The sequence below is a fragment of the Fusarium coffeatum genome (assembly GCF_003316985.1).
Source record: "Fusarium coffeatum strain FIESC_28 chromosome Unknown BRIP53273_contig_49, whole genome shotgun sequence".
Taxonomy (NCBI): Eukaryota; Fungi; Ascomycota; class Sordariomycetes; order Hypocreales; family Nectriaceae; genus Fusarium; species Fusarium coffeatum.
In genome coordinates, this window is record NW_022157846.1 from 84,799 (window position 1) to 108,992 (window position 24,194).

The 24,194-nt window shown below is 48.6% G+C and overlaps 8 protein-coding genes across 8 annotated transcripts; 5 read left to right on the forward strand and 3 right to left on the reverse strand.

Moving 5' to 3' along the window:
• Positions 1 to 700: 700 nt before the first annotated feature.
• On the forward strand, positions 701 to 3,603 carry FIESC28_02213 (uncharacterized protein; the record flags this gene model as incomplete). The annotated part of the gene is made up of 5 exons (XM_031156363.1): positions 701 to 1,435; positions 1,540 to 1,791; positions 2,684 to 2,865; positions 2,932 to 3,018; positions 3,081 to 3,603. 5 exons carry the CDS (start codon positions 701 to 703, stop codon positions 3,601 to 3,603), a joined length of 1,779 nt encoding a protein of 592 aa, XP_031019534.1.
• A 33-nt stretch (positions 3,604 to 3,636) lies between these two features.
• FIESC28_02214 (uncharacterized protein) lies at positions 3,637 to 4,059 on the forward strand (the record flags this gene model as incomplete). The annotated part of the gene is made up of 1 exon (XM_031156364.1): positions 3,637 to 4,059. One exon carries the CDS (start codon positions 3,637 to 3,639, stop codon positions 4,057 to 4,059), a length of 423 nt encoding a protein of 140 aa, XP_031019535.1.
• Positions 4,060 to 4,847: 788 nt separating this feature from the next.
• FIESC28_02215 (uncharacterized protein) lies at positions 4,848 to 7,314 on the reverse strand (the record flags this gene model as incomplete). The annotated part of the gene is made up of 7 exons (XM_031156365.1): positions 4,848 to 5,883; positions 5,934 to 6,327; positions 6,375 to 6,525; positions 6,575 to 6,691; positions 6,745 to 6,843; positions 6,906 to 7,119; positions 7,193 to 7,314. 7 exons carry the CDS (start codon positions 7,312 to 7,314, stop codon positions 4,848 to 4,850), a joined length of 2,133 nt encoding a protein of 710 aa, XP_031019536.1.
• A 6,078-nt stretch (positions 7,315 to 13,392) lies between these two features.
• On the reverse strand, positions 13,393 to 13,799 carry FIESC28_02216 (uncharacterized protein; the record flags this gene model as incomplete). The annotated part of the gene is made up of 4 exons (XM_031156366.1): positions 13,393 to 13,447; positions 13,504 to 13,590; positions 13,645 to 13,706; positions 13,764 to 13,799. 4 exons carry the CDS (start codon positions 13,797 to 13,799, stop codon positions 13,393 to 13,395), a joined length of 240 nt encoding a protein of 79 aa, XP_031019537.1.
• Positions 13,800 to 14,135: 336 nt separating this feature from the next.
• Positions 14,136 to 17,110, forward strand: FIESC28_02217 (uncharacterized protein; the record flags this gene model as incomplete). Its single annotated transcript, XM_031156367.1, has 3 exons — positions 14,136 to 14,446; positions 14,495 to 15,294; positions 15,345 to 17,110. 3 exons carry the CDS (start codon positions 14,136 to 14,138, stop codon positions 17,108 to 17,110), a joined length of 2,877 nt encoding a protein of 958 aa, XP_031019538.1.
• A 529-nt stretch (positions 17,111 to 17,639) lies between these two features.
• FIESC28_02218 (uncharacterized protein) lies at positions 17,640 to 18,868 on the forward strand (the record flags this gene model as incomplete). The annotated part of the gene is made up of 2 exons (XM_031156368.1): positions 17,640 to 17,839; positions 17,899 to 18,868. 2 exons carry the CDS (start codon positions 17,640 to 17,642, stop codon positions 18,866 to 18,868), a joined length of 1,170 nt encoding a protein of 389 aa, XP_031019539.1.
• A 248-nt stretch (positions 18,869 to 19,116) lies between these two features.
• FIESC28_02219 (uncharacterized protein) lies at positions 19,117 to 19,532 on the reverse strand (the record flags this gene model as incomplete). Its single annotated transcript, XM_031156369.1, has 4 exons — positions 19,117 to 19,189; positions 19,247 to 19,317; positions 19,375 to 19,446; positions 19,524 to 19,532. 4 exons carry the CDS (start codon positions 19,530 to 19,532, stop codon positions 19,117 to 19,119), a joined length of 225 nt encoding a protein of 74 aa, XP_031019540.1.
• A 1,423-nt stretch (positions 19,533 to 20,955) lies between these two features.
• FIESC28_02220 (uncharacterized protein) lies at positions 20,956 to 23,796 on the forward strand (the record flags this gene model as incomplete). Its single annotated transcript, XM_031156370.1, has 5 exons — positions 20,956 to 21,078; positions 21,128 to 22,438; positions 22,707 to 22,974; positions 23,038 to 23,170; positions 23,244 to 23,796. The coding sequence occupies 5 exons, from the start codon at positions 20,956 to 20,958 to the stop codon at positions 23,794 to 23,796; spliced, it is 2,388 nt and encodes a 795-aa protein (XP_031019541.1).
• Between the last annotated feature and the right edge of the window lie 398 nt (positions 23,797 to 24,194).

Here is a 24,194-nt window from a genome sequence, read left to right on the forward strand (position 1 = left end):
GAGAAGGAAACAACATCTTGAGCGTTGAGAATCATTTTGTATTTGTTTGGAGTTGATGTTGAGTTGGGTTGAGATGCAACCAGAGCAAGGATAAAGACAGGAAATGTTAGGGCGACCAATCGGGAAGACAGTGGAGATCATGTTCATAGCTCCCTTTCCCCTTGTCAGGTCAGGCAGGTCAGCCACGTGGATCATGCCGATCTCTTATTGCTGCACCTCAATCTGTGGCGGTGCAAGGAGTGTATGTGGCGCAGGCCCTACATTCATGGTTTGATAGACAGATAGACTTGACCCAATTAGATGTTAGTCAGAATCGCAACTTTTTTTTTTTTGCTCTTTGATAATTGTTAAGCATTTTTTTAATTGTTAGCCGCTCCATTGTGTGGATTCCTTTTGGTGTCCCCTTTGTCTGACTTCCCCGGATTTGTTTGCTTGGACAAAAAATTCCTAGCGAAACCAGGGACTATGTTCTAGACTCAAGGCGTGTCCGATATGTCTGCATAGTATTTAGCTATTGTCTTCCGGGGCTTTCTTGTGCTCTTAAAGAGTACTTTTCTGATCAACTTCTCCTATTCTGAAACTTTTCACCGTTGAAGTTTCTCGCCACACCGACAAAATCTTACTGACTCAAATATCTCATTGGAATTCACAATACGGGTTGAAAAGCATTGACGGAAAGGACTCTTTCGACTTGTTCAAAATGGGTATCGAGGCACTTGATTTCCCCCAGATGTGGGAACGTCCCAGCTACACTCAGCTAGCGGACATACTTCAAACGCTTGAGCTCAGTCCTCCTATCTGGAACCACAAGCGTCGCCGCTCAGAGATCATCGAGGTGCAAGAATCCCTGGCCAGCCAACGCAAGGCCGAAGTCACACGCTACCTCTCCTCGATCATCAAGAGCCCTCTGTCATGGATCGAGGATGACGATGAGAAGGAGATTCTTTGGACTCAGGCAAGCAAGCGCATGTCAGAGCGATGTGGCCGTACGGCTATGGGAGAAGTTATTCGAAGTTGGCCCTTTGGAGATGACGCAGACGAGTTTGAGTTGATCATTCGAGAGCCTGCGCTTACGGGAGATTCGTTGGGCTTCAAGACTTGGGGATCTTCATACGTCCTCTCACAGCATCTTCCTCGTATGGCTGAGACATCCTTATTTCGACTCTTTGATGAGACCCTTGGTCAACCAAAACCCAATGTCCTCGAGCTTGGATCTGGAACAGGACTTTTGGGTCTTGCAGCCGCGGCACACTGGAAGGTTCCCGTAGCGCTGAGCGATCTACCAAACATCGTTCCCAATCTCAGAGAGAACGTTGCCAAGAACACTGAACTCATCAAGTCTCGCGGCGGATCACTCACTGTCGGCGACCTGACATGGGGTGGCAGTGAGGATGAAATCGACCAGACTCTGTTTGGACAATCGCATCAATTCAAGGTATGTTTCGTAGACTGATTGTGATTGTGTGGAGAGTCAACAGGGGGAGATATATGACTCTTATTTGCAAACGATATGTTTTCTAACCGCCCCTGTGACTCTAGATTGTCCTCGCGGCTGATCCTATGTACGACGATGACCACCCAGCACTTCTCGCCTCCGCCATCAGCGAACACCTGGCTTTAGGCTCAGATTCACGCGCTATCGTCATGGTACCGCGACGAGACGCAACCACAGAGCGTCTTCTCGAGTCCTTCCGCCAGGCCATGCTTGACCTCGGCACACCACTGTTCTGCGAGGAGGAGGACGAGCTTGCAGGCCAGGATGACTGGGTTGAGGATGACGAAGCAGGCAATGTACGATGCTGGCTTGGAGTGTTTAGCCGCGGTGGTTCACCACTACCTGTAGCAGCCTCTGCTAGTTGTATAAGTGATTGAGAAGGTATCCGAAAAGGGGGAGTTAGGCGCCTGGGAATCGGGACGAATAGGGGATAAGGGAGGAAAAGATTAGATGACTAGATATAGACTGATTGACTGTTTGATACAGCAGCAGGGAAACATAGCGGGTATGGATTTGATCTTGTGCAAACAACGATGCTGTTGACCCGTTTGCAATTTTCGTGAACAATCACCAAACCCTCCTAGGGGGAACCCTTCATAAAGACTGCTTCTCCTCCCACTCTTGTGCTTCTACCTCTCCTTTTCCACTCCACCTCTACTCTAAGAACCAACGCTCGCCTCTACATAAGGCTTCTCTTCTACGACAATCGTTACTCTCAACCACATTGCTACAAGAGGCCTCTTGCTTGACACCTTTGCATTTTACCCTAAGACTCCCTATTGTTCCTCTCATTCTTTCGTCCCTTCTTTAACATCGCGACTCACCCTCATGATTCACTGTCAAGCTGCGTGCCCTTACTACGTCAGCCGACCGTCTATAAAATCTCCTCGACCCCTTCTTCCTCAACCTTTCTCTTTCACAATCCTACATCTCAACCATAGTGATTAAGAAGCTTCCCTCTCTACACCACTGTACCCTCAACTACCAACCCAACCTATCACACACTCATTGTCCTTCACAATCCCCTGAACAACAGACTTACCTCATCTTTTTATCACCAACTACTTTACCCAGCCGACTGCTCAGGCTTTTCTTTTTTGGACATTCCCAGTTTTACACCATACAACGTCACCTTATCACTAAACCTTTAACTTTAACCTACCAATACTACTTTGCTATTGCTCCTAGCTCATCATGACTGGCAAGCCAGTTTACAAACCGGAAGAGATCCGCTTCGCTTTGGATCTGATGCTCCAGGATCTGTTCAACGAAGAGATCTCTCAGGCCTTCCAAGAACGATTTGATCGAGAGTTGACGGACAACCAAATCCGCTACTTGCGGAACAAGTATGGAAAAGATCCCGACTATGGGTATGTTGTGTCGAGCGATACCTCACTCCTTGACCATCCGACTCTTCACTAACATGACATCTCTAGTTCTCCTTTGATCAACCGACCAGCCAACAAGAAGGTCAAGCGAAGACGAGCTGCTCTTGCAGCAGCTGTGACTTCACCTACTTCCGAGTAAGCCCTTCCGACCTCCAAGGAGTTATCTCTTAGTTACTTAATACTAATCATAGATCTAGAGACTCATCTGGTCCCTCGAAACGAACACGCCGAGAACCTTCCTCCTCAGTCAGTCTCTCATTGTCTCCCCCAAACCAGCCTGCAGGATTCTCTCAGATCCCGCCATTCAATTTTGACGACTACACGACTACTCCATCGTCTAATTTCCCCAACTTTGGAGCATCGCCCCCTTCTCAGTTCTCTAACATCCGCTCTCCAAGTGACAGCTACACCCTATCCCCACCTCAAGATGCGTTTTCTGGACCTTCGATCAATACATGGCAGACACAGCAACAACCCACCTTCACCACAAGCTTCACCCCTATCAACACCCGGTTCGGACAGCAGGATGGAAGTACTCTGGGCCAAGCAAGTTCCGTCCCTAGAACCGCAACACTGAGCTCAGGTTCTCTACAATATCCCCAAGCCCAACCTCTTCCTGGCACCAGTTCAAACCAACAGCAGGCTATTAATTCTTTTTTCAGCGTCAATGTGCCCGCCTCCTCCCCTCAACAAGCCGGGAGCGTTCAGAGCGGGGCTTAGAATGCCTCCGCTTCTCAACGCTCGACGTCCTTCATGCCGGAGATGACCCCATCCAGCTTCTCCCAGATTTCGAATTTTGTATATAACCAGCAACCCCTTCTTCCTGAAACCTCCCAGTCAGTGCAGAAGCTGGAATCGACAAAGGAGGAAGGCCCATCTTCCTCAAGCTGGGAGGAATATATAAAAGCAGATGGCCCAGCCCGTGACCGAACTCCCTCCAACCAGTTGCTAACGCGTGGGCTTGAAGCCCAGAATGAGCAACTTCAGCTGAACCAGGAGCGGCTGTCCCCTTCTTATACTATAAAGGCCGATCATGAACACATTCCCCAAAGTCAATCGAGTGTGACCCCTGGGAACAACCCGAAAAACAATGCGGCTTCAGCACCAGACACCATCGACCCAAGACTGTTCGGTGCCAACTACGACGCGCGAACATTCGCCAAGAAGTCCCCTTGATCTTTGTAAGGGTTACCGAGATGCATGCTTTATTCTCGGAAGGGTCGTTCGGCTATATATATGGTCTTGAAATAACTAGGCCTATCAGTGCCTAGTTTGATACACGAAACAAACATCCCCTTTGTCATGACCGATGCCAGCTCGCCTTTGTTACGCTTGACTGACTTGAAGTCTTCCTTTTCCCAAACCGAACTTCTTATATAGCTATACTTCTTACTCGAGACAGACCTAATAATTGCAACAGGTAGACTGCGAGCCTGGATGATATGTACGAGCAAGATAGAACACAAGAACAGGGGACTGGGCGAAGAGCGTTATTGGATACCCGGATTTTGAATTCCTTAGCACAGCTTATTTATAGTAGAAAACTATTCAAACCATCTGCGCCACTCAGGATTGTGACTTGATATCATCCAAAGCTTCTTATAAGACTTGCTATAATTTACCACTCTTGGCTTGAACAAGCACCTCTGACCGTATCCTTCAACCCTCTCTTACATCAATATGCCCGCTAGAGCCTCCCAACAGGGTATCTCGTGCATATAGAAACGAATAGACCGCCGCGTAAATCTCTTCAAAATGCCTCTCCACCATCGCATAAACAGATATATATAAATTTGTCGTACTTGTAGGTATGTTGGCACAATAAAACCAATGTGCCTTTCTGGCTCCCGACTCCCAGTTCCAGTATAAAACAATAACATTAGACGTAACATGACATAATCGTGGTCGGTTCGGCACTATCACAGGGCCTTGGAAAAAAAGTTGTGGAAAAGATAATAGCATCGTTACACTTGAATGCTAATGTTGCGTCGTGTTTCAACCTCTTCGATCGGAAATTGGAAAACGACTTTGAAAAGATCTCGTAGGTAAGCATATCGTTGCGAACTCTTCATCATCATTTGAATGCTCTTTGCCATTTCTTGTGCAGTGACCCGCTTGCCTCGGGCTGGTAAGGTGTGGTGTCGAGGAATTATAGCATCCGTGAGGACTGAGTTCTTATACTGAGCTAACAAGTTTGAATGTGAGATGAGGGAGCCGAATGATCCAGGGGGAAGGTCTTTCACAAAGCTTTGTAAGGCCGTGGCCGCAGCTTTGGGATCATGAATCGAATCGCGATTGAAGCCCAGGTTCATAGCGGCTGCAAGAACAAGTATTTTGGCGCGTGTCACATTTGCATCCTCCGACGCAGCAGTGGTGGTAGCGGTGCTTGAAGTCCGGGCGCTACTCTTCGAGTAACTTGAAAGGTTAGAGGCGCTGCTTGACCATCGGCCACGACTGTTATCACTGGGTGTGCCGAGGACGAGAATATTGGGCATCGTAGGTGAGCGACTCTGTGGGGAGATCGGCGTGTCCTCAAATTCGGTCACTGGGGTTTCGGGGACCACAGGATTCCTTGGTTTCTCTTCCTGGCGTCCACTCTTGACACTATCGTGTCTTGAGCGGACAGAGGATGGATTTGATCCGCGACTTTGTCGGCCATTCTGGTCATTCAAGTATAGTGGGAATGGCTGCCCTGGACGAGGCGTTCCGCCCCTCTCAGGTCGCACTTGAGCCCAACTGTCTCGGAAAACATCACACAATTCCAAGCAAGCCTGAACAGTAGAGCTGAGTAGCTCCTCGTCTGGGCGTCTCCCGTCTCTCCTGTTCTGTCTCAGATTGAAGAGCATTTCTGCCAGAGCCCAGCAGGCTCGGAGTAGTTGATCGGTCTCTTCGGCCAAATCACTCCGTTGCTTCATGAGTCGGTGACAAAGGGCGATGTAAAAGTCTAACGTGCGCTCCCTGAACTCTTCCGGTAGGTTGACATCCTGAGCGCTGTACAAGCTGTTGACTTGTTAGAAATGAATGGATGCTCTACTACTCGTGGCACTTACTGGTTGTTGAGCTCGAAACTCACACGCAAGACCGAATCCGCCGCTTCATCATTGCGTTGTCGCACATCGAACAATGCTTGGCAAAAGTCTCGACAGAGATCAAGGTTAACCTTGACATTGAAGTTGCTGGCATCCTCGTCTCGGCTCATGTAAAGTCGCTGACAGAGTTTCCAACAGGTCCTCCATGCCTTCTCATGAGCATCGGGAATGCCACTTTTACCAGCAGCACGCTTGCGGTTGATAGAACTCAGCTTGGACATACTGTTACATAAAGTCCAGCATTCTGTAAGTGCTTCTCGTAGTGTCTCGATCTCATCTGATTGCTGAGGTACCGGCAGTGCTTCTGATTCGTAATCCTCGTCGTCACCCTCAGCCTCGGTTTGTTCATCAATTTCTGAGAACGTTAGCTATAATCAGCAAACTCAACGTATCATGACTTACTCTCCAGGCTGCTCGTACTGCTTGAGCGTAGTCGAGCCCCGTCGTCCAACATAGACTGCAAATCCTGAGCCCGAGGCGTGGCGCTGTCTATGCTGTACCGTACAGGATTGACATCGGTTACAATCGGAGGTCGTGTTGGATGAGTCGATGCCTAATGGCTAATTAGTACACGACCAGTAAACGGATATGGGCAAACCAACCTTCTCTGATGCACCGTTATGACCGTTATGAGAAGCTAGACTTTCAACTTCTGACTTTGGAGAGGATCTAGGGCTCGGTCCTTTCTGTTCCACTGCTGGAGCTGGGTCCGCAGCAACCTGGCAAATGTTAGATACATAATGGTATTGCAGATAAAGTATTCGGAACGTACCCAGCTAGAAAAGCTTTCAGGTGCATGTATGACAGATACTGCTTCCTCAGTACTCGATTGGCGCACACTCTCAGGCAGATTTGTCGTAAGCATTAACAGCTGAAGCAGGGTCAGTTGACATCCCAAAAAGAACGCAACGAGTGTTCGTCTAAGAGACTGACCTCAGATCTACGAGCGGACTGTTTGTCGGTAACCTCCTTCTCGATGTCTTCTGAAACATCATCCTCAATTTCGGTTGTCTCGGTGCCATTGGACGTAACTGGAGAAGGACCAACAATATCACTGGGACTCATGACATTGTAAGAGCTACTTGACATGCGATTGACGGAATTCGGTCGAAGGGATGACGAATCGGTAGCAGGAGGGGGAGAAGAGCTGTGCCATCAAGTCAATACCAGATATTCCAGATGTTTTGATCTTAAGAGTCAAGTTTGGAGTATCGACTTACAATGGTCTGAATGGAGAGCGGCGGCTCTCATGATCTGTGGGCGCAGACATGTCTGTCTGAGGGTAGGCGAAAGGGAATTGAAGGTTTCCAGTCGATGACCTCAAAGGAGCTTCAAGGGCCATGACGGGAGCCGAGGAGCTTGAAACGTTTAGCTGCACCAACAGCAGCGTTATGGAAGCTCTGGCGGGAAAGGTAGGTCCTTAAGACAAGGCGTAGCTGCAAGCGTTAAAGCAAGAACGCCTTGCAGTCTTTGCAATGCAGCTATTCCAAGGTTGACTGGAAATGAATCACCAGAAAAAAACAGAGACTGCCAACAATTATCGTGGCAGTGAAGAGTAGGATCTGAGCTTGCTGGCCGGTGGTCGGTCGTGGTCGCGCGCGGCCAGTTAAGTGACCCGTGATCTGAGATGGTGTACTAGGATTGGAAGTTTGCGAAACTAGTTTGACAAGACCGACGGTATTGGGAAAAAAAAAAAGGATTGATCGGCTAGCAAGAATACATAAGACCCTAAATGCTGAAGGAAAGGCTCAATAAGACCCAACAATGAAGCAAGTGGCTGTCCAACAAGAACCAGCTCACCAAAAGCCGAACCAAAGAGTCAGAGAAGGAATAAGATGGAGGGGGAAAGGTTTAAAGAAACAGGCAGGGTCAAAAGCTAGAGCACCAGCGGTTGCGACGACGGACTAAGGCAGACAGACGCCGCTCCGACAGGGGTTGATAGTCAAGGTCCCTTGTGCTCGCAGCCCTGTTGCATTGGAGCACTATGGGTCAGGTATTGAATGTAGCTTTGTTAATGTGGGTTGAGTCAGGAATAAGCTTGACGGTAGCGTTCAAACATGTTGTTCCCACCCTTGACACCTGCAAGAAGCTATATTGGATCAAGCTGGCTATCTTGCTGCTGTTGAGTCCAACTGTGTGCGTTTTATCCTGGAGGAGACCGTAAATGCGGCCGGCGCTTGTCGGGAACGCGATATTTGGCGCGATGGGGAAGAAGGAGACGCGGGTAGAACAATAACAAGCAAGCCGGGTTGAGCTCGATTATGTTCTCTTTGAGAATACCTTGAAGGAGTTGGTTCGTCTGGGTACTTTTGCGCTTGGCCAACAACGAAGTAATGATCCGATCTCTGCACCTGTCAACGAATTATCTGAGCGCAGAAGAACGATAATCGTGAGTTAAAGAGGGTTGGATCGTCAATGGGGGTGTGCTCTGAGCTCTAGCTGACGAAATATGGGAGGTGTGGGTATTGAGGTCAACAAGCCTGGGATTCTGCGGCTACGGCACAACCTGTGACACTTGAAGCTGTCCTGGGACAACTAAAAAGAAAGCCCTTGAGCTACTTTGAATTGTCTTTGCCGAGATCAGGCATGTGTGGACCAGCAGTGGATCGGCGAACAGATGGGACTTGAGAGAGAGTATGTACTGTATGGTCGATTTGGGGGCCGAAAGACGTTGGACTGTCAAGATGTCAATGGGTTGGGTTCTTTTCCGAAAGGTCTGACCAGGAGTTTTTACTGATGGGCTGGCAATTGAGCCTCGATTTATTCCGAATATGGCTTCACCAGCCGGAGGAAAGGTTTGTATCTGCATCCAATAACAATGAGGTGTGGCAGAAGCTATCGACTTGATCAGACGGAAAAGACGAGTGGACGGAGCGGCTAAAGGTAGAGTGGTTGGTTCCTCCAAATGAATAAGTGCCTTGTCTGGTCTTAATTCTGGTGATGTCCTCGGAAAATAGGGTGTGGTCAAAGCAACTTCTTGGCTTCCTTGCTGCGGCTGTATTGTAGTGGCTGGATGCAGAGAACTTCAATGCTTATTATCGCTGGCGAGAAAAGTTGAATAATCAATTGCATATAACTGAGACAAAGTGAGTAATTTCAGCGTAGTGATGAGTTCAAAAAGCTGTACGGAGTATGTAGGCGAGGACCAACAGCCAGCATCTGCATCGTGTAAGTCCAAAGTACCTGCCTGCCTGAAGATTACCCTTGGCGGAAGGAGAAGCCTGTCAACCTGCCTGGTTGATGGACGAATGGTAAGACACAGGAGGCCCACTCCCGGTAAGCACCTGCCCTACGTACAGATCTCAATCATTCTCCCGCGATAGCCTGAGGTAGGTGCACGTCAATTGAGACAAGGCAGGTGGCTTCTGACGGGAGGTCTCAGGCACAGGTACAAGCCCATTTTCGAACCTCCATCCTCATCCATGGCCCCCAAAAACTGTTGATACTCATTTTGTCACTCTTTTGTCACTCTTCCGTCAGTTCTACGAGTCAATTTCAACTACGTGTCTTGACCTTCGAGATGGTAACACGCACAATTCGAAGCTACATACACCACTTCTGCAGCTCGACAGTTTTCTGTTACTCTGCGCTCAGCTAAACAGTTTGGCTATGGAGTAGGACCGCGTCGAGACAATCACAAAGAAAACTCCAGCCGCCCGTCCCTTGCAACGAACCAGTTAAATCCCAGACAGTTGGTCAGGGTGGAGGGATCGTGGCTTCTAAACCCGTGGGGCCATTAAAGAGGACAGGCGTCGGCGCTTAACTCATGGTGGGACTGGTCAATCCTCCGCAATCCCCCACTTGCATTGCTTCCACCAACAACCTCGAACCATCCAATTGTTATGCAGCATGGAGCTTTGTCTTGACGAGATCCGGTACCAAATTTGTGTTCAGCCGTGACGAATTCAATGCCATGTGCCATGGGCCGCTGCACAGCATGAACGGCACGGAATGTGACACTCGACTTTCGATGCGTATTCAGCATGATCGACAACCTAAACCAGCATCTCGACACTCCAGTTCTCGCAACGGCATAGACATACGGTGGGAGTCAAAGTACCTTCTCATGATGGGCTTGGCTCGTAATTCCGTTATGGAGCCTTGGCTTCATAAACATGAAAGCCAACATGGTGTTGCTTTGCATGAAAATGCTATGGTTGTACTCCCACCTCCGGTTATGGAAACATGGGACAGTAAAAAGTCGACCTTGAAGCTTAAGGTGTTGTCAAAACAAGCAAAGGGTCTGCCTGAGCGCTGATAGACGAAATCGACAATTTCGTCTATAGCTTAACTGCGATCGATCTTTTTGATACATCCAAGCGAGGTGACGTCCTTCGATACTTCATCTGCAGCGGACCTTGCGACAGAACGTGTTGGTTCTACTTGTAGGCTCTGTTGCTTTCCCCAACACCACCTCCCCGAAATCACCTGAGGTCGGACTAAAGTGACCTTTAGTTGGTTTGTTATGATCCGCGAGGCAGAACTACCTGTCACAGCCAGCTTGGGACAACTACCATTTCTCCCCGCTTCTCTGGAAGCTTTTGAATGGAAATCCACAACGCTGGATATTCTTGGTAGTGCTGATGCAGTAAACGCCCAGGGCTCGCAGGGGTACCACCAGGATTTTGGGCGAACCAATCAATAACCCAAGTCAAAACCCAGCAGTCTGGTCACGGCGGCTTTGGCAACGCTAAAACGAGCCGGTGGCCCCACTAGCCGGGGCCGCAGGAAGTCCTTTCGCGAAGTGCAATCCGTTGGCTTCCATTGGAACGGGTTGTCCCTTGACTGGCTTCTCAGCAAGACCCCCCAAGCAAGCGAGAGAACTGTACACCGGATAATGAGAGAAGATACCTAACGATGGGAACACCTGGCCAAGATAACCTAGCTTCAGTTGCCGTCTGCTAGCTCTATCACCTTTAGCTAGAGGACTCTGTCAGACCACCTGATGCTTTGAAAAGTTCAAGTATTTGGTCAAGCAGATTGGTGGTATCTTTCACGTCCGGACGGTTCAAGTTGGCCCATACTCGCGGTAAATCCTGGTATTGACATCTCTCATCAGGGACGATAGTCAGATAGCCAACCAAGCTATACCTGTGGACTTCCTCGACCTAAACATTGAGTTTTGCGGAAAGAAAACCGCACTCCATTAAAATCGTTTGACAGTTGTATGGGACTGCATGTTGCAATTTAGCACTGTTTGTTTACCTCACATCATTCACTCGACGCTATAACAGTCAACTTGTCCGGGGTCATCATCCTGGGAGCCATTTTACTATTAGCGTGGTGATTGCCCAAGGTCTGCTGCATTGTTTTAGCCATCACAGCACTAGACAGACTGTCGGAATTGTTCTAAAAGATCGCCAATCCGACCTGCTGGTGCGGGGACATCAACTCCTTGTTAGCCGGTTGCGTGTACCCTTGTTGTCACTACTGTTGATGTGTAGCTCCACGAGTTCGCCCGCGATATTCGGAAGTGTGCAGGCTTTCTGTTCCTTTTAAGCTAGGGATCCTTTTCAATGCTCCCCAAGACAAGGTTGTTATCATGGCACGGGCTCTGCCCATCCCGCAACTCTTCCCGTAATCTATAGCCGACGAGTCTGTGTGATCCAACAGAATTCTGTCGATGCTGCTGATGGATCTTTGAACTCGACACGAGTAGTGCGGGATACAAATGGCCTTCAAGATATTGCGGTGAAAGGGAATTGAATATGCACGAAAGAGTTGTGGGGTTGTGAAGTGCATAGGCGCCAGCCTACTCGACATACAGCATGCCAACTCTCTTCTTTTTAATGCTATTTGCTTTGTTTATCAAGTCGCACAACTCGATGACTCAAGACTTCCTATTACGGTATCCTGTCCGTCCGAAGTGTTAGCTTTGGGGCCAAGATCGTGTCGTAACGATCAGCATAAGCCCAAGCGCGGTTGTTGGTCAACCTAATGCTACACAGACCTTTGGGCTCACTTAGGCGCGGTAGACGTTTCCGGCTTACTTGGGGACTTTGCAGAATATTCTATCAAAGAGTGATAGTTATAGTGTAAGAGTACATTGTTACTTTGTCTTACCCTCACGACGGCCAAGTACAGGGATGGACTTATCAGGCTGGCAACACCCATCTTGCCTTGACCGACAGCTACGTGCCTTCATGGTATTTGTTCTGCTGTCGTGGAGGGCAGTTCAACCTGTGGGATAGGCTGAATGGTTCACTTCCGTCACACTCGGAAAATAAATGAAGGGCCTCAAGCAGTGCTTGTCAGTAAGCAGCCTCGCTGGTATTGGTTCTCATCCACATAAAGTGATTAGCACTGCAGTTTCGTAAAAGCCATTGAGATAATCCCGCTGGCTCTTGTGTAAGAGCCTCATCCTGGATAACCAGACAGGATGAACGGTTCCCTAACGAAGCTCCGGTAGAAAACGATACCCCGGTTGCTTTGTTAGAAGAATGATCATTACAAAATCATCTACTATGGCTCTTGCAGCCTAACTATGAGGTAATTGAAACATTCTGCCTTTTTCGGCTCCCGAAGTCCTAAACTCTTATCGTCCATCGCGATCCATTGTTGGGGGAGTATCTAATGTTGTTGCATCCTTTACACCGACACTAGCATGAGCCAACAGGTTAAGAATGTTCCCAACCTGTCAAGCACTAACACCATGCTATATCAACTCTTTTATCGGGCAATTAACGGTGTCTATGCCGTTTGCCCCACCTGCTGCAATTGATACTTGTTGGACTGGGTTAATTAACAGTCCGCCTCCTAATGTTGGGCGCTGTTGGGTTGACAAACTTGTCGTTCACCTTCTCGTACAAGCAAATAAGCCGAGGGGCACAACCAACAGGTCTGCGTGAATTTTCAAGGGTCCTTAGGCGACACTGACCATGGAAACAAAGCGAACACTGAATATGGTTTCTGTAAATCAGGTGAGACAGGAAATATGCAAGACAGTTTGGCTAGTACTATCCCTGTCAACATAACGTTGGCGCAGTTTTCCTCTGCAGACATTCAAAGTCTGCCTGTTGTTTCTTACAGCAACTGCACTTCCACCGCTCTTTGCGCACAGGCCTGGGACAGGGCAGAAGTACGGTGCAAGACAGGTCCATCGTTAAAAGAAGACCCTGCCGGGTGCATAGGATGCAGATGTCGCATCGTCCTGGGCTCAAAGTTTTTCCTTCCCGCCCAAAAAGGTAAGTGAGGACTGCAAAGGCCAGACTCAAACTGGAATGCTCATTGGATCTTCAAAATCTCGAAAGGGTCTGTAAAGGATTCCATCGATTATGAATACTCTTGTCGTACTCTGTTTGACTGACCCTGATGAATTCATTGCCTTCCCTGCGCCGTCAAAATGACATATTTCGGCTACATTTCCCAAACGCCAAACCATGCACAACCATCCCTTGACTGCTTATTTGTGAGGACGTGCCTACACATTCTGGCTCAATTGCTGCTTCTTCTCGTTTCGTCCATCAGGAGTGTACCTAGTATTGATGTTAGAAATCGCGTTATGTGATGTATTCTGGATATCGGATCGTACTTGAGGAGCTTCTCGATAAGGTCGACGTGGGTCATGATCATACGGCGGCAGCAGTATCGCTTGAGACCGAGCTCGTCCATAGCGTCGCTGTGTATCTCGTTAGCCTCTGAAAGAGATATGGAGTAACAGTAGTTATCCTACCCATCGGTCTTGCGTTCGTCCGCGATCAGTTGAAGGTATCGCTCCCAGAGGTCACCAGTGACCTATCAATCAATAGTCAGCAAGCTGCGCGACTGGCGCATTGTGATCGAAGACTGTACCTTTCCACAGGAGAAGCAACGGATGGGGATAATCATTTTGATGGTATTTCGTAAATGCGCGGGCTCGTCGGATACGCCAAAAAGATTTGCGACAAGACAAAGAGGCACGTTACAAACAAAGCTTGCGGTGGTTTTGGTGTCGTAGCTCGTCCTCGAAAATAAATTCTCCTTATCGGCGTTCCGGGGTTTATCCGTGAGCTAACTTATCTTATCAGCAACAAAAAGTTCGCAAGCGGGACCAAAATTTCTGCGAATCTCTACCAATAGATGTATATGCTGGATACTTTCTCACCTTTTTCTCTGACGTCGAACTTTTCACCAACGTCGCAAGCACAGAAATAGATCTCGTGCAGAGAGAAGAAGGTGGTGAAAATGGCTCCCAACAAAAGCCCCCGAACAAAACACGACCCGACCAAGAAGCGCAAACGGGATCTTGCCGAGAACGACTCCAGAACGAAGCGACAAAGAGCTGACAAAAAGGCAGCCAAGGCCAATGGATCAAGCAAGAGCAAGAGTGGGGTTGTTTCTGAGGTGGCCGAGATCTCTGAGGCTTTGACAGAGACCGGTCCTAGAGAAATTGAGATTGTTCGCCAATTCGATAATACAGATGCAGGATGGCGCGTCTCAAAGCCTATGGGCGGCAGAATGCTTGATATCGACCCTGTGATTACAGAGGATGAACAGTGAGTTCGTAAAAATCTAGGTACGGCGCGCCTAGCTAACCTATGCAGATATCTCATTCTGGCCTACAACACCTCGATCCAGGTCTACTCAGCAGTCGACTCACTCCTCGTTCGAAGAATCCCAATCACAGCAGCCGAAGCCTCCGATGAGAAGACATCAGCTCCCGCGCATATTGTCGCCATGCGTCAATCGAAGCAGAACTCCGATATCCTCTGGGTAGCCACCTCGGACGGTCATGTCTACCAGGTTAACTGGACGACCTCCAAGACACCTGAGTCCTTCCAGACACAGTCCAAGACCGCCAATGCCATGGCCCTCGTAACGAAGAAGGTTTCCGGCAAGGATCAAGAGATCATTTTTGTGGCAGAGTCGGATAAGCCTGGCCGAATCGAAGTTGTCGCATACCCAGCCGCAACAACAGAGTCTGAGCACAAGGTCATTTTCGTTATGAAGAAGCATGGCAATGGCCTGCAACTTCTCGAGACAAGCGAGGATGGACATCTGGTTGGCGCAATCAACGACCGTCTCTTCTTTGGCATTCCTTCTCAGGATCAGTTCGACAGCCTTTCCGCATTCAACTACGAGATTTACACTTTCGATATTCCCGATCTAGTCACCTCACTTGATCTCCGGGTGTACCAAAGACCAGTCGGAAAGAAGTCGCGAAACCTTGATGCGCCCGTTTTGGATATCGTTGTTGGTGGCGCCCGTGGTCAAATCTACCTCTATCGCGATGCCCTTGCTAGAAGCCAGGCACTTGCCAATGGAGCTGATAAGACACCTATTCAAGCGCAGAACTTCCACTGGCATCGCAAAGCTGTGCATTCCGTAAAGTGGTCGCACGATGGTATGAATGCTCTATCATATGTTCAATCTGGTCATACTAACATGCGACAGGTAACTATCTGATCTCAGGAGGCTCAGAAAACGCCCTTGTTCTGTGGCAGCTGGATACAGGAAAGAAGGATTTCCTTCCCCATCTCGCTGGTAGCGTGGAGAACATCACACTTTCTGCCAACGGATCCTCATACGCTGTTCATCTCGATGATAACTCGGTCATGGTTCTCTCGACCGCCGAGATGAAGCCCACCGCATACATCGCTGGTATTCAGTCAGCCGCGATCAACGTCTCTACACCTAAGGACCAGCTTGTCCAGCGAGTATGGACAACCCCTACACATATCCAGCGACCTATCCCAGCCGTCATCAACCCTAAGGATCAGTCAAGGCTTCATGTGTGTGTTGGTAACGGTAGCCAGGCCACTATGGCAGGAGGCTTCTCCGCTCCATTGTTGCAAACATTCGATCTCGACAGTTTCCGCAGTGTTTCCAAGCAGGCTTTGGCTCGATCACAGCCAACAGACGTTAACATTACCAACAAGGGTCACCCCATTGAAGAGCCCCTTGTTACTCACTTAACTTTCTCTGCTGATGGAGCATGGCTTGCCAGCGTGGACACTTGGGAGCAATCGGCTCGTGACGTGGACAACGTAACCAACGATAGCAGAGATCAGCTTATCGAGGAGCGACGTGAGGTTTACCTCAAGTTCTGGGAAGCGCAACAGGGCGAAGAGCAGATCGCGCTTGTTTCCAGAATCAACGCTCCCCATGCTACACACCGCAACGAAGCTGTTCTTGACTTGACCTCAAATCCTGTTTCCACTGGCTTCGCTACGATCGGTACCGATGGCAATGTTCGTCTGTGGCGCCCCAAGACCAGGTCTCAGGACGGAGTTGTCGTTAAGGGACCTGATGGTCGTGAGATTTTCACATGGAGCTGTTCACAGATTATCCCAGTTGGCGATGGTATTCCTCAAGATGATATGGTTGATATTCCCGAGACTTCTGCCCAACAGCAGCCTCAAGGAAAAATCGCATTCTCAGAGGATGGCTCTGCGCTCTTCGTGGCTTACGGAACAGCTGGTTTCGGTGCGGTCCACGTGATTGATGCTGCGTCAGGCGAGGTGGTTAAGACCCTTGAGGGCCAGTGGAAGGGGCAATTGCGATCTGTCCAAGCGCTTTCGCCTTTCGTCATTATTCTGTCCGATGAGCTGCGTGTTTACGATGTGGTTAGCGACGAGTTACGATATGGTGTTGTGATTCCCAAGGTCAAGGGCATTGCCCTGCTTCAACTGGCCGTCGACCATACCTCAGGACACTTCGCCCTGGCTCTGCCTGCCAAGGAGGGATCTCTACTCGCAATCTTCGAGCCTGAGTATATTGAGCCTTTGATTGTGCGTAGCACACCTCAAAGAGTTGTTAGTCTGATCTCCGCCCCCGAGACCAGCGGCTTCATCGCCCTCGATGACGCTGCTCAAGTCTGGGTCGTTGCTGAAGGATCAAACTCTTCATCCCTTGCCACAATCCAGCCACTTGAGGACCTCCTCCTTGATGGTATCGAAGTCGACAGCAAGGAAGTTAACCTCATTGATGAGGACGAGGATATGGCCAGCGATGCCGAGGATGAGGCCGGAGACGTAGCTGAGCCCGAAGACGTTGAGATGGGAGACGACGACGATGACGACTCTCACCCCAGCGTGTTCGCGCAACAAAAGTTGTCAGACATCTTCGACTCTGCACCAGCGTTCGCCGCCCCTCCAATCGAGGACATGTTCTACAAAGTGATGGGCCTACTCGCCACAAAGCCTTTATCAGCATCATGAGAAGGAAGGAGATGAAAAAAGTGTTTATATAATAAGGTGCGGTAAAAAGCTAAGCTAGAATGTTTTGTCAGAAAGGGGGTTCATCATCATACGCGTATGTCACTATGCATTGTACTAGACTTGGTCTGGTTGAATAAGGGGGGTAAATCTTGGGAAGATTATCTAGATGATCGCAGCGCCGGCGTTAAAGCAGGTTTGAATACCAGCTGTCACTCAGTTTCGAAGGAACATGTCCGACATCGGTGTTTTACGCGGGTGACAAAGAGAGGCGATCACCAAATGGTGTTACTACTACCTCGGCATTTCTCATTTATCGGATCCGAGTTACAGTACGTATTGGACATAAAAGACTGTGTTACGTACTGTGACGCCAGATGCCGACTTAGACCGAATTGCGCCATAGCATGAGGAGGTGATGGGTAACCTGTTGGCTACTTATTCACAGGAAGAGAAAGATACCAAGTTATTCATTTATCAACCAGTTTTAATCATCTCTTCACATTTATACCAATCTCAACCGCGAATTGAAATGTCGTTCACGTCTATTCCCATCCTGGACTTGGCTGCGTCCAAGGATCCAGCGACAAAGCCTCAGTTTCTCAAGGAACTTCGTCATGCGTTGATGGAAGTTGGCTTCTTGTATCTCAAGAACGTCGGTATTGAGGATGAATTGTTCCAGAGAGTTATCGAACTTGGAAAAGGATTCTTTGATATTCCCGAGGAAGAGAAGTGAGTGACGATATATCTCGTTGTCTAGTTGTATGCTAATAACTCAACTCGCTTATCAGACTCAAGATTGAGATGAAGAATGCACCTTCTTTTCTCGGCTACTCACGACTCTCAGCAGAAATCACAGCTGGAGAAGTCGATCACAGAGAACAGATCGATCTCTCTACCGAACATCCCGTTCCCAAACCAGGAGCTCCTCTGTATCGCAATCTAATGGCGCCCAACCAGTGGCCATCCGAAGACTCACTGCCAGAGTTTCGCAAGGTCTACACAGAGTATATGGAACGCATGGGTAAGATTTCAATTCAATTTACGTCTCTCATCGCCGAGGCAATCGAGCTTCCTAGCGATGCATTCAACAAGTACTTTGACGAGGACCAGCAGCACAAGCTCAAGATCGTCAAGTACCCTGACGCAAAAGAGCTTGGTATCCAAGGCGATGCGCAAGGTCAGGGTGTAGGTCCTCACAAAGATAGTATGCTTTCGAGCTATCTCCTCCAAGCTACATCGCATAAAGGCCTTCAAGTACAAAATGTCCGTGGCGAGTGGATAGACTGCGAACCCATCCCCGGCACACTCGTCGTGGCTATCGGCCAGGGTCTTGAGGCACTTACACAAGGTGTCTGCGTCTCAACAACACATCGCGTTCTCTCACCTGCAGCAGGATCCGGCGCACGCTTCTCAATCCCCTTCTTCCAAGGTGTTCGCATGAGCGCTGATTTCGACGACCTCGAGAAAGTCGGTGTTGGTCTTGTCCCTGAGGAGGTTAGAGAGCAGCGACGCAAGATTGTTGAGCGCAACGGTGGCCGTATTGATGATGTCGAGTTTACATTCCGAGCAGGCGGCGCTTCAAAGACCCTTGGTGAAGCAACTCTGAGGAATCGTGTAAAGAGTCATCCTGATGTTGGAGAGCGCTGGTATCCCGATATTCTGGCTAGTATTCGTGAGGAGCAGGCCAAGGCGAAGCAGCAGAAGGAAACTGCAGCGCCATCCGTGGAAGCGCCTCCCAAGGCCGTGGAGGCTCATTAAATCAATAGCAAGACACTGAGGGACAAGGTAGCAAGCATATGCAAAAAGAACCGTATAACGTTATCATGAGTCCCTGCCTGTTATCTAAACTTCTCTTTGTCTCTCCATCCAGAACCATCACACCACATTACGCCTCGCTTCGCTAAATGCTTTCCATTTTTCACTTTTTTCTTCTCTTCGTCTTGTGGTATCTTCTATCGTACGATGCGGTTATCGTTGTTTTGCGTCGAGGTGATCGTGTGGTCGGTTCAACCCTCGTAGGTAGGGAAGCACTCCTTGATGGCGTTCTTGGGGTGCTTGTTCTCGGCGTGCTCTTTCAGACTTGAAGCAGGGTTAGTTGATCAGTGGGGAGAAGTGGAGGGGTTGTGGAAGACATACGCAGGGGCCTTTGTGGTCTTGAGGAAGGTAGATTTGCAGATCTGGCACTGGATGTCGCAAGCCTTCTCGTTCTGTATCACATGTTAGCAGACAGCCCAGCTAAACGAACGATTATTCTGTTTACTTACCACCTTGAGCTGCGACTTGGCAGAGGTCTTGTCCTTAGCAGCGCGCTCGCGCTTCTGTTGAGCCTTGGCACCCTGAAGCAATCATGTCAGCATAGAGACCTTGGGTGATGGGATACTATCTCCAAAAGGAAAGGTGACAATGTACTTACGTTACCCATGTTTGCGATTTAGGAAGAAGAAGAAGAGGTAGAAGAGGGTGTGTAGACTGGACAAAAAGTTGGTGGTAGAACTGGCGGTGTTGAGGAAGATACAAAGTGTGTGTAAGTTTAGAGTAAAAGGTTGATGGGATTTGTCTTATCCAGAAAAAAACGGAAAAGTCTCCCCTCTTCACTATCGCTCTTTCGGGCACTCCGTTATCTTTACGCTCAGCAATTGGACTGGACTGAATTTATTTTTGTTTGCTTGTCCACTGACTTTTTTCCCTCTCCCCCTCGTTAGCCCATTTCAGGGTCTCGACCGTTCCAGAAATCCGTCTCCGTACGGACATTTACAGGGGTTCATCATAACTGGGGCTCCAGCTGTGATGGATACCGTTCGGTACAGTCAATCAGATCATGTTAGTGACTGTATGAAGTAAAGAACAACTATAGTCTGTATTTTTATGTCAATCAAATATCTTGTGTATTTATTGAATGCATTGTTGCTCATGGGTTATTCTTAATTGGACCTTCTCTTTCAGCATGTTGACATCCTAACACCACCCAAGATGTCACCAAGCCAAAACAGACGGCGGGTGATGGTGAAGTCAAAATTCTGTAACAGGCTCACACGGCAACTGTCTCAGTAAGCCCGGACCAAAGTTTATTCACCTCCCCGATCATTCCAAGTAAGCAGTCCTGAAGAAGATCGCGGAGAGAGACCATGCAAGATCCGTATAAGCGACGGGTTTAACGACACAAATATCAGATTGTTAGTAGGTCAGCGGCAATCACACTGAACTTCAGCCCTATCAGATACGAGAATTGCTCCAAGAAGCTCTCACGAGGCTTGCAGCTTGTATTGGCATCAAGGTATCAGAAACGTTGGCCGCTGAGTGAGTGGGAGCCTAAGGAAGAGACAAAATAATTCAGACATTTTATGCAAGTTTAGATTAGCAGCTTGGCTACTTTATCTTAGCGCCCTAAGCCTTATAGGACAATTACTCTGTTGCCCAGTAGATCAGTTCCTTCTATTCTACGTAGACAACCGGGAAATGCTACTTTTCTGCTGACCACCACAACTAGTTCGGGTCTGAAGGATCCGAGTCTTCGCCATAAGTTAGCTTGTATACTGGTGTAAAGAGCGACACGTAATGGCCGGATACGCTTATTACTCTGCTCAAAGCAAGCTCCAGAAGCGATGATCTCGTATAGACACCGAATCCAATCTGTTGCAACCAATAACTCCATGTACTGCTGGGACTACCTCCTCAGAAGCCAAGACTTCTCTATAATAATTACTGATGTGATGTCAGAGTTGTCAAGATTGGCGTTTCCACTTTCATGCGAGGCATCCATAAACATATATAAGGCAGCCCAGCAACTATGTGACGTGTCTGCATTCCCACACACCTAACTACATCTCTTTACTTCTCATACAAACATGACCCAGACCAGGTTCTCGTCTTTGCGTGCCAATTTGGTCCAAGGAAGACTCCTACTCCCAGGAGACGAAGGATATGATGAAAGTCTCAAAAGATGGAGTATCACTTGTGTCAAGCCCGCTGTAAGTTGCCGTGCTGCTGTTATCTTCTACAAAACTTACTCTCTCATAGGCTGCTGTAGCTCAACCTAGGACTGCTGAGGAAGCCAGTGCCGTGGTCAAGTTTGCAACTTCGAACGGAATCAAGTTCAACGTCAAAGGAGGCGGCCACAGCACCTCGCAGACATCCTGTGCTCCATCGCCTGAGGGTATGGTCCTGGACCTGTCTCTTATGCGTGATGTCTCAGTAGACGCTGACGCACAAACTATCACTTTTGGAGGGGGTTGTTTGTGGAGAGATGTCGACGAAGCGCTTTGGGCTAAAGGCCTGGCTACTGTAGGAGGAACTGTCTCTCATACAGGCGTTGGTGGTCTCATCCTACACGGAGGCTATGGAGTCCTGAGTGGAAAGCAAGGGCTGGCCATTGATAACTTGATTTCGTGCCAGGTTGTTTTGGCAGATGGAAGTATCGTGACCGCCTCTGCCACGGAAAACTCAGATCTCTTTTGGGCACTCAGGGGTGCCGGTAGCAGCTTTGGTGTTGTAACCCAGTTCACCAGCAAAGCGCACCCACAAAGTGACATTTGGGGCGGCATGGCTTTCTTTTCGATAGAGAAACTCCCAGCTATCGTCGAATTCATGAACACGTGGGGGGCTACCAATGATGGCAAGCAGCTCTTCGTTGCCGCCTTCACACGTGCTCCTCCGGGACCAGATCCCGATGCACCTAGACCCCCTGTGATCGTTACACGAATGGCTTATCTTGGAGAGAATCCAGGCGAAGAGGGTCCCAAATATTTTTCTCCTGTCTTGGAAATAGGCGCGATGATGCAGCATGTCGGGCCTATGCCTTATCCTGCAATCAATCAAGGCTATGATGATCAACTCAAGTCTGGAGGCCGATATCTGTTCGGTGGCTCCAACTTCACTCTTCCTATGAAGTTGTCAACCGCCGAGGCAATCAATAAGCGCTTTGAAGAGTTCACTGAGGCCACTCCAGGAACGAAAAGTTCAGTGGTCTTACTCGAATGCATCCCGTACCAAAAGATCAAGGAAGTTCCTGTCGAGTCAACAGCTTTCAACTCTCGAGGTCAGTACTTCAATATAGGTGTCGTCTACACATGGGAAGACGAGAGCCTGGACACTGAGATCCGAATGTTCAATCGATCTTTTCAAAATGAAGTTCGCGAGCTGGGATACAACGACAAATCCTACAAGGACGGTATTGGCCATTACCTCAACTATGTCGAAACCGATGATATCTCGGCTGAGGAAGCATTCGGATCTCATTCAAAGCGTCTGAGGTCTCTGAAGAAGAAATATGACCCAGACAACGTTTTTGACAAGCTTTGGAAGTTGGTCGGTCAGGTTGAGGACAATTGGGTTGGTTGATGCTATGAAGATGATTGCCGTTACTTTCGTTACTGAGATATGATTGGTAGTTTGAATACTGTTAGTGAGTAAAACATAGTAAATACCGCCTAAGCCTGCTATTCTTGAGGATCAAAATTATGGCATCATTAAGTAGTTTGTTATGGAAGGTGCAAGGGCTGGTAGTAGTGTAAACGGCGACTACGATCGCGCACCGTGCGAATCTCATCTCTTTCCCTCGCGTCGCGTTTGAAATGCCATTCAAGTTCAACTTCTGCAGCTTCCTTCACTTTCAAGAGTTCGCATGATCGCTTTGAGCAAGATCGTGCCTTCCAGATTCATCACCAATACCAGAATAAAACGACTCGTACTTCCTGCGCCTTCATTTTCATTACTTCTTGGACACAAGCACCCTCTCACCGTGTACAGTCGGCTCAACAGTATGGCGTCAAATATCGTCTCTGCCGACAAGATTAGCCTCGAGGAGTTCAATCGACGGCTTGCTGAATATGAGTCTTTAATTCAAAGAGTATCTGACGAAAAAGGCGGTATGTTGATTACCAATAGACACCACAACCGATGAGAGATGTTAACAGCTTCGCTCTGTATAGCCAAGGGTGGCCAAAAGACACTGCTAGAACTCGATGAGTATCGATATCGCGAAGCATTGGAAAAGTTCAACACTGAATCTAGAGCGCAACCAATGACGCTCGACGGTATCAAGATCCTTGTGGAGTGGAAGCTGTGAGTGCAAGCCCATACTATCGTTCTCGGATGAGAATACCGCATAACCGACCATTTACTAACGAACAACCAGGCGACATGGAAAGTTCAGGCCGACACTTATGAAACTGGTCTCATCCAATGACCCAAGTGATGCCCAGGATGTCGTCAAGCAAGCCGTTGAGATGTACGACAAGACTGCAGACATTGGAGCCGCTGTGAAGGTATTAACTAAGCTTCGAGGCATTGGACCCGCCACAGCATCGTTACTCCTAGCTGTCCACGATGCGAGTCGGGTCATCTTCTTCTCCGACGAGGCTTTCTGGTGGTTATGTTGTGACAGCAAGCAGAGCCCTATCAAGTACGATGCTAAAGAGTACAGTGCGATGTGCTCCAAGTTTGAGAAACTGTGTGATAGACTTGGTGTGGTCAAAGCGAGTGACGCGGAAAAGGTTGCCTATGTCTTGATGAAGCAACCGGACCAACCGGAACAATCACATGGAGCGGCACCTGTCAAGAAAGAGAAAGAGGATACATCAACGAAGCCAGCAAAGAAAAGAAAACCCGATGTGAAGGAGACCAAGAAAGCCGACAATGTCACTCAAGAGCAGCCTTCGCTACGTCGGTCAAAACGACACAAATCTTAGTTCTGCATGGTAAACTAGCGCTCATCTCTTTGATACCCGGCTGTGCACATCCCGCACCTTCAATAGGGCCAAGTAGAATCCCAATGGGTGAAAGCATATGCCTTCCAAGATTCAGCTTTTGCGATAACCTGACAATGGTGGTGCGGAATGTGCACAGCCGGCCATCAAATGGATAACCGGACAGCGCCTTACCTTTACCTGCATGTACAGAACTCCAAACTGTGAGGTCCAGCATGTTGTAATACACTGCTGGTCACTATGCAACAATACGCCACAAGCTAATCCAGTCAATCAAAACACAAAGCTCAAAGGATCGGGTTCCCGGGCCGTGATAGCGTCAATATCCGAAGAATAACAAGTTCACAACCGAAGAATTTCCGCATGACGATGATTTCACA